Source organism: Leuresthes tenuis, unplaced genomic scaffold (assembly GCF_036924035.1).
Source record: "Leuresthes tenuis unplaced genomic scaffold, fLeuTen1.0.hap1 SCAF_7, whole genome shotgun sequence".
Lineage (NCBI taxonomy): Eukaryota > Metazoa > Chordata > Actinopteri > Atheriniformes > Atherinopsidae > Leuresthes > Leuresthes tenuis.
In genome coordinates this window covers 11,208,568-11,224,987 of record NW_027325361.1, presented here as the reverse complement: position 1 = coordinate 11,224,987, position 16,420 = coordinate 11,208,568, and the positions used below count along the sequence as shown (strand labels likewise).

General features: G+C 41.7%; 1 protein-coding gene across 2 annotated transcripts in view; it reads right to left on the bottom strand.

The window, feature by feature from the left end:
- kdm4b (lysine (K)-specific demethylase 4B) overlaps positions 1-16,420 on the bottom strand; it is a 34,701-nt gene that overhangs the window by 5,814 nt on the left and 12,467 nt on the right. The window contains exons 7-17 of one of the 2 annotated variants that reach the window (XM_072389299.1): positions 13,773-13,876; positions 12,435-12,572; positions 7,274-7,470; positions 6,875-7,131; positions 6,454-6,692; positions 6,091-6,211; positions 5,230-5,390; positions 4,914-5,118; positions 3,155-3,231; positions 2,824-2,879; positions 2,527-2,635 (exon numbers count right to left, since the gene is read on the bottom strand). In XM_072389299.1, coding sequence (XP_072245400.1) covers positions 2,527-2,635; positions 2,824-2,879; positions 3,155-3,231; positions 4,914-5,118; positions 5,230-5,390; positions 6,091-6,211; positions 6,454-6,692; positions 6,875-7,131; positions 7,274-7,470; positions 12,435-12,572; positions 13,773-13,876 — 1,664 coding nt within the window. The remainder of the gene's footprint in view (positions 1-2,526; positions 2,636-2,823; positions 2,880-3,154; positions 3,232-4,913; positions 5,119-5,229; positions 5,391-6,090; positions 6,212-6,453; positions 6,693-6,874; positions 7,132-7,273; positions 7,471-12,434; positions 12,573-13,772; positions 13,877-16,420) is intronic. The other variant, XM_072389300.1, reaches the window with a different exon arrangement.

Sequence of the window (16,420 nt, the reverse complement as noted above, 5' to 3'; positions counted from 1 at the left end):
TTCCTCTGGCATCAGTCAGTACGGTTACATTCACTCCTTCAACCGTCACAGAATGATTTTGGGACTTTGCTTATCCCACTTGTATTTTACAATAACAACCTCCAGTGTGAAATTAACAATCGCAACCCAACAAAATTAATGTTCTCCTGCGTCACCTCTATGAGTGCCACCTGGTACACCGGTCCTAACAATTATTCTCCATTTGGAGTCCCTTTAAGTCCGACATGTCAGCTGGTCTTTGTCTACATACCATCCTTTACCAACCCTCATTTTCTCCCCAGCAGGAATAAAAGCATCTTATGCAAGACTGTTACTTTTAAGAACAGACCAAACTTTACCACACTTACATCTACTCCCACACTGCTTGCGCATCCCTCCCCGAACCATCAGCATGAGATGCCTAATACCCGAGGCCTGCTTTCCACACACAGCTCGGTAATCTCAAAGCGAGCGTGGTGAACCTCGTTGAGCTACGCTGATTCTGCAGCTCTGGCGCCATCTTAAAAGCACACACCACGATGGCTCGCAACCGCAAAATAATGTACAGCAACTACCGTACCATCTCAGTGCGAAAAGGAAGGACTTCTGTTGTTAATACCATTTGAGTCAGTACAACTTCACAGATATATGAAAATTATGATGAAAAAGGATGCAACATCTACAGAGTATTTAATGGAAACAACAGCAACCTTTTGTACTGCAGTAATCTCAACAAAAGGCCCTTTGAAAAAAGAAAACAGGCTAAAGACTCACCTTCACCTCATGACAACACACTTAGAACTAACTAACCAATATGCTAGCAGCTTAGCTGCATGCTAATTACATGCACTCATTATAGGGAGTGAACTACATTTTATTTGACTCCATTGTGATGAGCTACAATCTGACGCCATGTCTGTTCAGTCCCTCACTCTCACACCGCCTCCATCCCTCCTTTCTGCATCCCCTCATTCGGCAGAAAAACATTGTAGGCCGCTGTGGCGTCAATCAATAAAGACACATTTTTTATTATCTTCTCGATGCTTCATTTTTTATCCGGTGCAGGACAGATATTTCACAGATATTTAATTCCAAGCTAAAGTAAAGTTTCCCTCTGGTGAAGTCTCAGGCATGCGGTGACACAACAGCAAAGCTGCAAAACTCCGCAACAACGTACATTCATTATCTTTAACTTATTCCAGCTTGAGTTTTGGCTTCAGTTAAAATAAAGCTCACTCAACATGCACTCTTTAAAAAAGGACACTGGCTGCCAAGTCTAATGAACAGAAATTCACAAATTAACTGCTCCGCAACTTCAACTTTTCTATTTTGAACAGGTTTTCTTGACTTGTGTGATTTGTTTTCGCATCTCTCTAAAGAAGAACTGTGACATGGAATCAAACAGCGTTTACACTATGAAACGTTTCCATGGAAAAAATGTTCTGACAATTATGCTTCCATACAACAGATGTTAGTGTGTATTAAAAAAAAGAACTCTGGATGGGATTTTTAAAGGGATTTCAGTGTGGTGCAACCCTAAAACTACTGGTCTAAGGGACAAGCCAAATGGCATCACATCCAAAACCTTGAAAACCTTTCGAATAAACAGTTAATCAGCAGAGAAGTTAATTGGCCGACTAATAAAAGAAGAAAGTGGCTGTTTTTGTTATTTTTGGTTGTTGCTGGAGCATGAGCCTCAAATGGCAGTCGGAAAACATTTCAGAAGAATGAGACAGAGTTCTCAAACAGAAACAAACTTTGGGAAATGTATAAATTTCAAGGATTCGAGCCGTGTTACTGTGTCCGAGAAATTCTGAAATAACTAAGACAGAAAAAAAAAAACTATGTAAAAAGGGTGGGAGGAAATGCGCTGATTGTTGAACATTGTGCAATATTAACTGGTTCCACTGTTGTTCACGCTTGATCAGCCCGGTCAAATCATTAGACTGCACAGCCTCCTCTCAAAGCCTTTTAAGAAGCGATGGAAGAAACCTGCAATGACAGCACTCTGATGCAAATGTCACCCAGCTCGTCTTTGATAGATTATTCAGAGAGAAGAGGAGGGTGAGGAGTGACAGTATTTGTGTGCTCGTGATAATGTACATGCGAGTACTGCCATCACTCGCCATGAAAGCAGAGACTGTTCAGAAGGGATGGCGGGAAAGGAAGGCTGGGGAGGCAGAGAGCAGTGCAAAGATGCGGCAGCAATGGGGAAATTGCCTCCAACCCACAATATCGATGCAGTTCATTTGGCGCAGTGAGAAATGACAGCTGATTATTCAGCAGGTCTGTTTTATCCTGCTTTTCACAAAGAAAAAGATCTATCCATCCTCTAGGAAAGGAGGGGGGGGGCAGTGACAGATATACAGGGAATGAACAGAAAAGACAACAACCGCCTCAGAGGGAGAAGAGACTGGAAGATCAAGGGAAAGGATGAAGACTGTCAATAAAAATTGGTCTGGTTGGATGCAAATGTTGACCTGTGCGTGTTTGATATCCCACTGTTCTGTGACAGAAGTGTAAACAAAAAAATTTGCCATTATTTACCAGATCCTTGCGGGTTTCTGGGACAGCACTGACATCCACTGGCTCCCTCTCGATGGCATTGACAAAGCGAGCTTCCGCCACGGCGATGGCACAGATGACGTGGACCCACCTGGTGACAAAGTCAGAAAGAGAAGACGCCATTAGAACTTAAGCAAAAAAATAAATAAAAAAATCCATTAAAAAAAATGAAAAGTTACATTTTATTTGTTTGTTCCATTGTGTCCGACATAAAACGATGCTCCATGTTCTTAAATTTTGTGACTTTAGTGAAAATTCTCTATTTGTAAAAGCACTAACCTGTTGTCTGTGGTCGCTTTCAGAGCTCCTCCTCGTAAGTTACAGAGACAACACTCCTAAAAAGAGATCATTGTTAAAAATGAAGATTAAGTTTAGACACAGACTGCCTGATCCTTTCACACCTTTGTCAACTCAGTCTTTCTCCCATTGCTGCTAGGCAACATGACTGAGATCTCCTTACAACAGTAATAATCTGTGTTAATGTAGGCAGTACATGTCTATAAAGATTGTATGTGAAGTTACTTTTAGGGTAAATCCAAACAGTAGTCTGAGCATAGAAATCATTTTTTCAGACGCGTGTGAGAGCATCAGTTAAAAGGCGACTACCCACCACAGTCCAGGCTCCTGCTGAACACCTGGAGCACCTCCAGGAGTCACTGACAGAGTCTGGCTTCACGCCATAACAGCCTGTAAGAAAGGAGACATTTTGAATTTCAGCACAGTAAATGTGCAGCGTTTTGACATTCAAACTGGTCTGCATGACTTGTATCCATCTATTTTCCAATGTTTTCCATTAGCCAGTTCAATTCTTTTTTTTGTTGTCGTTTCTAAACTTACACAACCTTCTCTCCACTATCTTCAATTTGAGCTTTTCAACCCCGAGGCCTGCAGGTTTATGCAACACCTGGCCGTGTCTGAATGCTCCTTGGGTCCATGTGCACCCCAGAACAATGAGGAGCAGAGGCATGGGATGCAGACCTGGCATTTCTGACAGCAGCTCTCTCTGCTTCAAGTCTTCTTATCAATAGCAGTGCTGTTTCAGCAGCTGAGTCCGGCTCAACCCTGGATGACTAATGAACTGGCTTTGAAGGTGCACTCCAGCTTTCGCTTTAGGTAATAAGAGCCCAGGAGGGTTGATGTGCGTGTTATGTACTACACATGTAAGCATGTGTCAGTGGTGTGATTTATGTGTTTTTATGTTCTGACCGGCAAAAAAATAAATAAAAGAATAAACCCAAATCTATTCAAGCTGATTTATTTCCTGAAAATGAGATGCTGATCACATAAAACTTTTTTACAAACTAGACGAAGAGGGAATTTGTTTATTTGCACTCTTAAATAATAAAAATATTCTATATGAATGGTTTCTCTGTAAACTTGGCAATAAAAAGTAACAGCAATCAGAGATATCTTATCCACTCGTGCATGATAACAAGCAGCCTATTCTTTCACACTTTGCCTCTACAAATGTCATAACCTCAAAGAATCTTTTTTTTAAATAGTTGAGAGAAAATGGACTAAAATAAAAACTGGGCAGGTTTACAGCGTACCACCTTCAGAGAGACCTTTCCATTGCTTCAACAGGCAGACGATACCCTCCTGTGTAACATTGGATTTAAAACACTGTGTCAAACAGCTTTCTTGTGCTTTGCTGTTGGGGTTAAGAATAAAAGAGACAGATTCTATGGCCTACGGTTGTAAATGCTGTGATGTTAGTTACATTGTCAAGTTCTAAATGTGCATTTAAAGCGTTAGGCAGTCAGTTACACTGACATCAACAGCCGGGTTTCTGTTGCTGCTTTTGATTCACATTCGGAGGATGTGAAGAAGTAACGCTGTATGAAAACAGTGAAAACTGATAAAAACCTCAACTAAAGATTTAAAAAAAGCCGATACACCGTTGAGGTAGTTTTTGCCTGTTGAAGAGAAGATTTGATAAGCATGAGGGGGCATGGAAACACTTTTGCAAGCCGTGTCTGACCTTGCAGAGATAAAAAATGATGTGATGCACCAACTGTTTCTGCTCTGAGCCAGCAAACAAACTCACGAGGCAGTCTTCCCAGAAATATATAGTATCCAAGATATTCCAAGAGAGTAAAGTGATTCCAGAAGAAGAGCTTTACATCTTCCACATGCGAGAGTCCAACGCAGTGGTTGATATCTTCATTTTCTTATTTAAGGTTTGTTTCCCATTAGGACACACACCACAACCACGAGCAACATTAACATACCACAGCTTGGATTATTCCCTTTAAACCAGCTGAAGGATAAGTGTCAGATTCCCATTGCTTTTAGCAACTTTTCAAAAGATCACGTCAGATTTACTTCACATGTGAATGAAAACCTTTCTTTATGCCGTGAGAACTTACTTGCATGAACCTGCATTAAACAAGATGGACAGCGGATCAGAAGACTAGTTCCATCCTCCCCAATGTGATAGTTGGTGGGCGGTGGCTCCGTGTTTCCTGCTCCGACGCTGAAGCACATCTCTGGGACCAGTGGACGAGTTGCACTGCCATGGCGGGGCAGGGAGGTGTCTGGGATATCATTTGCAGAAGAGACATCTTTCTGTGGCTGGAATGGTAAGAGATAAAGACAAATGCCTTAACTTGGCAGAAATGTTTGAAACTGGTTTCATATGTACGATAAAGACTAAAGCGCTTCTGCAGCAGCGTGCGCCTTCACCTTTTTGTAGGGGCAGAAGAGTGAACAGACGGCACAGTATGGTTGAAGTGCAGCCACGGCAGCATTGAAGGACGTCTCTGCCACAAAGTTGGGTGAGTGATTCTGCCACAAGTGCTCCTGTTTCTTCATGTCGCTATCCAGCGGCATTGGAGACGACAGCTCTGTGGACAAAAAGGAAAATGCATAGGAGTGCTGGTATAAAAGTACATTTTCAGAGCAGCTCTTGCCCAGAAACAAGAATAGGACAGTGTTTGAGGAAAAAACACCACCACTTCTTACTTAACTGGCAAATGAACACAAACGGGATAAACTTCGATAATTTGCTCAATTTTGAATCAATTTTGCCGTGAAACACTAGTGATCCACACCGTTGGACAGAAAGAAGATCTTTCACAAGATTTCCCGTAAACCCGTGTCTTCTGCACCCCACTCAACCACTCCAGAAGGACAGGCTCAGTCGGGTCCCTGGCTGTCAAGCTAAAGTGACTTTGAAAGCAGGTAATTGGAAGTCATGATCCCCAGATCAATAATTGTCAGTCAGAAGATGAAAAGAAAAACACAGAAAGGGAGAGCAGGGAAAGGGAGCCCCATCGTCTTGATTTCATTACCTCCACAGTGAGCCTTAGTCCCGCTCGTCTTTTCACCGGATCAATAGTCAAAACCAAAAATTTGTGTCCACTTTTATTACTAAGTAATTGAGATGGAGGGAACTATAAATGTAACCGTTTTCATGTATACACCCCCCCCCCCCCCCCATATGGTTTTGTTAAGATGACCCAAAAAAAGTAAAGTGAGAATCATCTTAAGTATAAATAAATAAAACGTTCACTAAATGTCCAATGACCCCTTTGGAGTGCATACCTTTGTCACTGGCTGGGTCTTGCTTGACAATGGACAGAGGGGAGCGCATGGGCGGCTTGCTGAGCGGATGGCGCCGACTCTTCTTCACCTCTGTTGGCATTTTCATCTTGGAGTAGCTCGTCTAACAAAACAGAGTTGTTCCATGTCGTCTTAGTTTCACTTTACACAGTTTAACTTTAAAACCCACATGTTCAAACACATAAGCCAATTTATCAAGTATTAGAGCATAAATCCAGACTATTTGTTTTTTCATTTATGCTGTGTAATGAAATGTTGCTAGATCTGTGATTTGTGGCTTACAAATAGTAAAAATGCTTTCCTCTTAGACAATAATTTAAGACTAATCTATCAGATTCTAGGCACCTGGGTGGTAGTCGCATCCATTTTGTTGTTGGCTGGAATGTCCCTGTGTCTTGGCGACGTTGGCTCGAAATGACTGACAACGTTCTGCGAATTCTTGATGCCAGATGTAGCAAACTGCTCAAATGCTTCTTCAAAACCAGAAATGGCAGTTTGGATATTAGACATCCTCTTCTGTTTTTTCACCTTCTTTTTCTCAACATCATCCATCAAGTTCTGTGGTTTGGCTTCTGGTTCTTGTGCTGACAAAGGAAAAAAAAGTCATAAGAGTTGGTGGTGCACTGCTTGGGATACTGTGGGGATTCAACATAAAACAATTGTGCTAGTTCTGATTAAATCCATGTTCTGAATAATGTGCTGGAGTAACCCCTGGGATATTTGTCTACACAAACTACAGTCTCTTAATATTCCCCATTCTCCTCACCCTCTATGATCGGAGTCTCTGCGGCTTTAGCAGCAGCCTCCGCAGCCTCCGCAGCCTCCTGCTCTTCGCGCTCCATGGCCTCCAGGGTGATCATGGCCTCTCTGGCTAAACGCTCCTCCCTCTCCTGCCTGCGCTGAGCCTCACGCTCCTCCACCTGACGCTGGTACTCAACAGCATTCAGCTCAATTCCTTCCTCTGCCAGCACTTTTACCTCTTCCATCTTTAGACGACGAACTTGCTTCATCTTTTGCATCGCCCTGGGGGTCGTGCAAAAATACGAGAAAGAAAGTCCTTTATATCATACCCGACACTGATCAAATATTTTACCTCATTTGTTCTTGACAACCCATCAACCTCCAGCTTATCAACATTTTTAGTCGATGCAGTTTGACGACTCACCTTCGCAGGACGCTTTCCCTGTGGGTGACTCGATGCTGCCTCCAACGCTCCAGTTCAGGACTGTCCAGCTCTGTGGGCTTAAGGTGATCCAACACTGTTGTGTCTTTGCCCTGCTTCCAAAGCTCATAGCGATCAGGCTGTAGGCATCGCACAAACACGTCCATCGAGATCTTCACCATGTCCTTTCGGCAGGAACACTGGAAATTAAATCAAGCACAGAGGGAGGACTCCATGTTAGAGGGGGAAATAGCTGCAGGTAAAGAATAAAGTCAACTTCTATTCAGACTGCTGCAGATGACACTTCTGATTTTTGGGCGAAATCTCAGTGCAGTGAGGGATTGAACGAGGATGTAACCCTCTGTAGCAAACTAATGAAGAAAGCCAATGCCAGCATGAAAGAGGACAGTGAAGAGCAGCAAAACTGCAGAAATCACATATTAGAAAGAGACGTGTTCAACATAGGGTTTATGTGTTAATACAAAGAATTTGTAATGTGACGATTATTAAAGCATCACATTCAAATGTAGGACAACTGTGCTGAGCACAATAAATGCAATTCTCTATTTCTTTGTGCATCACATTGACTACAGTGCACACAGCATGTTATTCTTTGTGCATTGTTCTCTTAATATGTTGATAGCTAAGCAGCAATCATTTCTACTAACAACCATGTTTAGTAACCGCATGAAAATTGAACACGTAAGAAAGATGTGGAGAAAAGGCAGTGTGTCGAGGAACGAAAAGGGCAAAAACATAGATGTGAATCTGAGGTTTCTAGAACCCACTGGAAAATACACAAATAGGATGTCAAAAAGAAAGTGGCAGCTGCATCTGGTGACCCATCACGCTTCAAAATGTCTCCACAAACCTTAATGGTGACATTACACATCGATGTATCATTCTGCTGACGTTAGAAGGGACCGGCTGTATAATGTAGCAACAACACAGAATATAAGTGAGAAGAAAAATAGCAGGTGTAAGAAACAGAAGTCTGGGAATAAGAGAAACAAAATTAGAGAATATCACAACAGACGAAAAAAGGGAAAGAGCAGGAGAGATGAGAATGTTTCATTTTGTGCCTTGCTTGCTGTATTACATTTTGGTCCCATCATCCTCCGAGCTGTACTTGGAGCCTTATGTTCAATTATGGCAAACACAACAGCTCAAACCTCCACAGCAAAACAATATCCAGCCTACATCTCATCTTGGCACCACTTGACAGGCTGAAACATTAAAATATGGAGCTGGGCGGAGGAGGATGGAGCTATGAAAGGGAGGCCAGAGAGGGGCAAGTAGCCATGAGAACAGCTGACTAACCATCATGAAACCTTTTCAGGACCATACCTGGGAAAAAGAAGGTCGTTCTTATTGTTATTAAACTATTAACAGGTTGTAGATATTGCTGCAATCCCCTGGGGTCAGAACAAGCTAGGAGTGTGTCATATAAAAACTTAATTAGAAGAAAACGAGTTTTAAGATACAGAAGATATTTTAAAACAAAAAGTCACACCATGGCAGGAAGTCAATGAGCTCTGAAGTAGATTTAGGCTCTTAATAAAGCTACTTTTTTTTTTTTTGCTTCCAAGAAAACTTGGAGCCTAGGGATTCTCGATGGATCATTGGACTCAATTGAAAGAACAAGAATTAATAACAACAATAATAAAACTAGGGTTTAGCTGTGTGTTGAAAGCCTGAAAACCATCCAAAACTCAAAAATAAAAAGAGCAAAGAATAATTTAAGAGGCTGTCGCAAAGATAGAAAATGCTGTGTATCTTTACAGAACATCCAGCTGTGAAAAGCTACAGTAAAACAATGAGACAAACGCTTTTTGCCAGTTTCACAAATGCTTAGATGAGAAAGAAATAAAAAAAGAAAAAAAAGAAAGAAATGCTGATCAAGATTAAGTAATGCCTAAATTGCTTCCGTTATACTGTCTTGCCAACTGAGTAATCATTTATTATCAACAAAGCTGCAAAAATAGGCAGTCAATATTCTGAAAGCGTGTTTTATGCAAGACTGAAGATGGCCGCGATGCCAAGGGCCAAACTGGTTGCCCTTATAAAGATTATCACAACTTTCTGTTGGCAGGTTTCTATATTGTTTTATCAATGGAAGGTTAATACAACGCGTAATACAACCGACCAGCACATTTTTAAATAGTCATCATGAACATACTGCAAGTTGGAAATAAAGCCTGAGAAAAATTAATGCTGAGCATTCACAGCATATCTATATCATGTCTCGCCAGCACAGGACAAGTCAAGACACCGAATACAGAAATATGGGGCGACTCATCTGCAGTTCTCTCGAGATGAAAAAGTGGTGTGATTTAGTCTGGGAACAGGGAGGATGATTTCAGCTCCTCTCCCAGACAGAGAAATCACCCCGGAATCCTCGAGGAGCTGTAGCAAACAGTGACTGAGCGCTGGGTGAACAGAGAGAGGCTTTCGCTGTGAATCCAGCAGACTCGGAAGACAAACTGTTTACACCCAGCAACATAACGGAGCGGCAGACATGACTATAATAATCTGGAGAAGCCTTCTTAACGTCTTCAGTTCTCCGGCAGGCTCAACGCTCTGCTGCTGTAAAACAAACATGCCAAAGAACTCTGCAGAATTTGTAAACCACTGTGGCAAAATGTGCAAAACTTGCTTTGGGATTCCTTATGCAAGTTATCTGCATGGTTATTCTTTACAAACCATCCGAACACGCCAAGAGTTTGTCTAAACACCGGATGACACTTTGTGCTTCAAAACCGAAAGAGTAAACCTATGAATTACCGAAGGACAGTGAATACCTGCTGTGATGCCAAACCAGGAAGGTTGAGAGAAAGGTTAATTAAGACTGAAATGTCTTTATGACAGAAGCACACGCATACATGTGGCCTGCAGAAAGTGCTGACAACGGGCCTGCTTCAAATGCAGGTGTGTGTTCGCTTCGTAAGTCAGACAGATGGGTCAGCAGCTGACGAGCCTGTATTCAATAAGACCGGAAGCAAAGCGCGGTCAAGCTCCCCGTCGCACCTCCTCGCTGTAGTGTGCTGGCAGCCCCAAAACGGTGACAAATTCGATACCGTGCCCCATCGTTCACTGTCCTGTTTGGTGCTGACAGAGTAGGGCTCAGTAGGCGGGAGCAGAAGGAGAGACAGCCAAACGAGTTAACGAATGACTGCTTGAGCCAAAGACAGACAGTGAAAGATGGGAGAGTTAAGAGGAAGACCAAGAAAAAATGAGAGGCTCAATTATTGCCAAGCAAGTGGCTGGTGAGGGGGAGTTATTTAGAAATACTGTATCCATCATCAATTACTTAAATTAAAATAAGTAGAAACAAAGCTGACAAATAAAAATTGCAATTAAACTGAGAGCACCCTTTAAGGGCTATGTAATGTAATGTAATCTGAGTATTCAAACTCTGGATATTAAGGCCTGAAAAGTTTAGGATGAATCCCATTTTGGGAAATTTAGGGCAGATCAACAGAAAAAAATCAAAGTGTTTAAAAGACAATGAGATTACTACGAAGCCCTTTTTGTGTATCATTATTCCTCTCTGTTAACAAGACAACCGCCGTAACAACAATGCTACTTAACCTCTCAAACAGAGTGGAAATGCCTGTATGAAACACAGGGATGGAGAAAGCTGGACAGGAGGAGAGAGCATTGCTGGGATTTTATTTCACATTCCTCTGACTGTGTGCTGTGCTGCACAATAGATTTGTGGGCCTAAGTTACTGGTGCAGAATGGAGTACTCTTCTTTATCAAACCGAGACAAAGTGTGCTGGAGATGCTCCCCTGTGCATAAAAACCATGACTTCTGGTTCTTAAATTACAAGTGGCCACATGGGTAAAGCAGGAAGGGCAAAAATGAGAAAGCGTGAGATGTACTTCTGCAGACTGGCACTTCATAAATCTGACATGCAGCCATGTAGAGAAAACAGGGAGAATTGGACACACAGACATGCAAAGTAAAAGTGAGGGAGGGGTGATGAGGAAAATAAAGTGAATTGTCCAGAAAAAAAAAACAAAGAGTAGTGGGTGGAGGTGGATTCTTCCAAAGGACATTGTAGTTGGGCTCCTTTCCGCAACCAGCCCATGCCCTGACAATTTCATGCTCAACAGCCCACAGGCAAAGGGGCAGTTTGCGTCAGTGTGAGGATGCAGGGGTACAGTTAGCGTTGGTAACAGATGGTGTGCAGCAGAGAACTAGACGCTGCTTTTATATTTCGATATGATCTATTACTTCATCCCTTAAGGGACGCAAACACACAGAGCAGGAAAGCTGCGAGTTGCTGCTGGATCGCACATCGGATAAGATTTGATTTGAAGTCTCCATTTGTCTGCACAGTGTTTGTGTGATGATTACGATGGTAAGACTTTTAGCTGTTGTCTCTCACCGACATATTTCACGCCTCGTCTCACATACTGCATCTTCAGCATTTAGAGAAGATGCACATTCAGGTCCCAAACACCTGCCAATACACCAGTGTTGCTGCCACCATTCAAATCATGAAATTAACTTTAAATGTACATATTCTACCTTTCAACATGTGCCATGTTGTCTTTGTAGTATTTTTAACAGATTTCGGGTCAACAAAAATGACTATTTATTAGGGGTGTGACGAGATCTGTGAGCTATCCAAACTTCTATGTGTGACCTGTGGGGGCAGTAATGCGCCTTTGCTACGTCTAGCCCGCCAGAACCTAAAGAAGGAGAAGGAAAAGAAGAAGAAGGGAAGCAGCAAGCAGCCACAATGAAGTCGGAAAATACCGGTATTACCCTTGAAGATGCCAAATCGTTTGTTTGGCAGCATTTTGGGTGATAAATGGCAGTGGAGTGACTGATAAGACACTGACAATATGCAAGCATTGTATGAAAATAATGCCGTACGCCGCTGCAATTTAGTTTCAATTTGTGGAAAAAGAAGTTTATTAAAAGCTCATGCTTGCATCATGCATGTAAAGCGTTATAATAAAACATTTCAAAATGCATATGTAGCTCAGTTAAGTCAAATAAAAGTAAAGTTGGTATTTTGTCATTGTAGTTTTCTTAAAATCTCCTCGTGAACTCAATATTGTCTCATCATCCGAGTGTATTGTCACAACCCTACTATTTATATTAAATGAGAATTTTAGCACATATTTATAGACAGGCTCACGTCTTACCAGTGTCGCGTTCTTGCCATAGTCCACCCAGCGCAGAGTGGCAAAGTTGGTGGACTCTGCGCAGTTGAAGCCATGGTTGAAGCCAGCGTGGTAGCCGTAAGGAAAAGTGATCATGAACTCTCCTTCATTCTGAGTTATCTGTGCACATAAAGAACGAAAAGTCAGGGTAAAAATTAAGGATTGCAACCAACTACTGAAATTCTTTACACATGAAATTAACATTGTATGCCGTCTCCTCCATGCAATGCCATCCGTCAATTATTTCTTACCTAAGTTTTAGGGATAAATGAGGATTTAAGCTCTTCTCAGAAACAACTTTTTCCCTAAGTGTTGAGAGTCTTCCCCTAAGCTCAGTGTTATTCTGAGAAAGACAGAGGAAGCACATTCTTCCTCACATTTAAGCTAATTCTTTTTTTGGCTCTTGCCTCGGAACTTAAATTTCCCCCCCATACGTGTGACTGTGAATCTCAACTTCTTTGTGAAGCGTGAATCCCTTCGATCAAGAAACACACCAAGCTGGGCGAAGAGGCAGGCGTTAAGGAGAAGAAAAAAGGAAAAAAAAAGGGCTGAAAGCAAGAGATGAACTTCCTCAACTAAAAGCAATCGTTCAGATATCAAACGTCTGTCTCCGCTCTGGCAAGAAGTTTTATTTTTACACACGACTCAAGAAAGATAATGTAGGCGTTTAACACGTAAAATGTTCCCTGTGATAATGATGTCCTGAGGGAGGGGGGTGTTATGAGATAAGTTGGGTGGGTGGAGGGGTTTGTCCTGGCTGTGGGAAACTTTGGATGCCTACTTTGTGCCTTTTTTTCTCCTCCTTCAATCTTCCTTCATTTTTTTTTTTTTTATACTCATGGAGGCTCATATTGTGAGCTGAGCAGAACAGAAGAAGAAAGGTGAAAAAGATGCAGTTAATTTTTTGTGACAGACGATCGTAAGTCATGTTTGCGTCAGAGATGAGTCATTCAAATTGGATTGGATTGGATTGAACACAAGCCCACCTCTTCTGCAATTTATGGAAGCCACATGCAGAGAACAGCAGGTAAAAATACATCATTCCACCTCCTCTTTCATATTTAGATATTTCAAGCTTCTTTAATGCCCTCACGTGAATCTCATCATCGTAGTCATGACTGCAGCTACTTTGATTCTGGATGAATAAATGAAGATCAGTGAATTGTTTCATATTAATTCATTTCAAAGTGACTCCACATGATGCGGCGCTCATGATTGGTTTTGTTTCAGCCATCCCGTAATTACTCAAATAAAACTACAATAAAACGTTAATTATTGGCATACTGATCGATAGCAATGCACGGATGAGTTGCCACTCACTCTGTTAAAGGGAATGCTGTATTTCTTCAGGATGGAAGGAGATATCAGCGTCATCTTGTGGCGAAGGAAGGCATCACAGCCTTGGGAGCTGCCAGGGAAAAAGCCTGGGGGGGGGGGGGGGGGACAGAGAGCACAGGGACAAAAAGTCTTTAAGTCTTTTGCAGACATGCGTGCAGATGCCTTCACTGAGGAGGAGTTTTCCCTCAGACGCATAAGATATATGTTGAAAAGTTCAAATACTGTTTATCCAACTTTTTCCAAATTCAAAAACAATGCCATTGGTTATCAAATGTCATTTTGTTTCAGTTTCACATGCGTTACCCAAGTCTGACTATCAGCTACTTTATCTGTGTGTGGATTTCAATGCACCCTTTACATATTCAAATGCATTTTGACATCAGCAATAAAGCAGCTTTCTCTAGCTAAAACAAGGCGTGTTTATCACATTACTGTTAATCCCATAACCTGCAGAGGAAAATCTGTTTTCGCCCTTGACACAGATATGAATTAATTCACTGCCTTAAGTGTGGTATAATCGCATTATCACAGTGCATGTAAATGCACCGATTGTGTGCCTCCAGGTTGGATTTCCGGGAAAATCTGATGGACCTCATTATGAAATAAAGGAACACTATGGCAGAAAATAAAAAGTGAATACTGTCCCCTCAGAAAACTGAGTCCATGAAGTGCAACCAAAGGGAAAATCTTTGCCTGCAGACCTGCTTTGTTTACTTAAAACACACCAATAATTTTAAAAGCAGCGCCACTAAAAAGGTACTCATAGTACTCATCTGTTTACTGCACACAATTAATCCAAAATAATACGATGAGCTTTTAAACTGCTTGCTATAATTGCTGATGCTGCATCCCCCTGGTCACAACAACATAAAATTCTGCAGCTGCAGTACCCCCCCCCTCAAACTGTGCACTGCGTAAATGTTAAAATTACAGCTGCTAACACCGTCTTGTCTAGCTTGCCTTAATTTGCCAAAGTTGCCTTTTCTGTCACAAAAAAAAATAAAAAATTCTTAAACCCACAATATAATGGACATTTTAGACTTTCAAAGTCCCACTTGCACTCTAAAACAAAGGCTTACTTATGCTTTTAGAGTGCCTCAGATGGCCTGTGTATAACCAAAAGAACAAAATTTCTCCTCCATCACTCATTCTCCCACTCTTTACCATCTGTACCCTGCAGTCCCTTGAAGGGTGGGTGTTTCAGTCTAAGCCTCCACCCAGTTAAACTTTAATGTGACTGACAGTATAATCGGCACCCATTTCATCCTTCGTTCGCTGCATTGTTTCGGCCTCTGTTCCACACTACAAAGCAAAAGGGGGAGAGAGGGACTCTTCGCTCCCTTTGCCTGCCTGCTTGTTGGAGCTAGTAAAGGTGAATAATGTGCCAAAAGAGCCTGGATATTAATCCTCATTAAAATGCAGCTGGCTCTCTGAGCTCTCCATGGGGTAATGTTAACTTAAAGGCTTCATTCTGTCCTTTTGAGTTGGAGAATTAAGTTGCTGCCTCCAACCCTGCACCCTCCGCTCCCATCATGCCACTCTACACAAAAGGTCTGAAGCCACGACTGAAGTAATGCACAGATGAAGAGATAGAAGAGTCATGGCTGCCACGGTGTCAAATGTTTGAAGAGGATTTTTCAAGTAAAAAGACCAAGTCCCATTTGGCATTCCTGCTGCACTCATTTAGGAATTTAAACAGTTGGCTGCGTGTGCCGATGACGGCTTTGATAGGTCAGTGGGTTCCTGTTAAGCAGCGCTGGCACCGCATACCTCCAACTGCCAGCTGCTAGGATAAGCAGAGAGACAGGCTCAAATCTAATTAAGTGATAAGAGTGTCTACATACAATATGTATTCCAAGTTGGTTCGATTTAATTTGATTAAATCTTTATACCCCGTCTTAGATTCCCCAAATATGTGAAGATCTAATATTCAACAATCCCAATGAAAATCAGAAGTGACAGAAAAGGTGATGTATAGTAATATACACACAAAGAAACCCATTTCATCCTTTAATAACACACTTTCCACTTCATTTATTTCATTCAATCGAGGATTCCACATCCTAATATTGCTCGTTTTCTGATAGTCAAGTTTCCTTATAACGTTTAGGTGAAACTGAAAAACAGCGTATATAAAAAGCTGGTTTGAGATAAGTTTAACCAAACAAGACCAGTTGCATTAGCCATATCAGGTACAAAGATGGAGAGTGATTAAGAAGGTGCGACTGAGCAGGTTGTAAATTCTGTAAATCTATCACGTCTCATAGTAATTTCTATTTTTTTCCCCCTCATTAATAAGTGAACATTTGACTTGCACTTCTGATAACTTATTTGTAAAAATTATTTCAATCTCCCCACCAAGTGCAATATAGAGTTAATAAAACTGCACAAAAACGAAGAAACTTAAAAGAATAAAACCACCTAAATGTCCAGTGCCGATATCAACACTTGCTTGGTGCAGTTAGCGCCACAGGCTGGAATAACACTGTAAATCATGCAGTGAGTAGTTGTGCAGTGACACTGTGTTTTAAGTAACTACTTAATTGTCACTCTTCAAGTAGTCTATTATTCATTTCAGTCCTCTAGTATTAAAGGAATGGCGCGTCACAGAGGCTACGCATTAGTAGTCA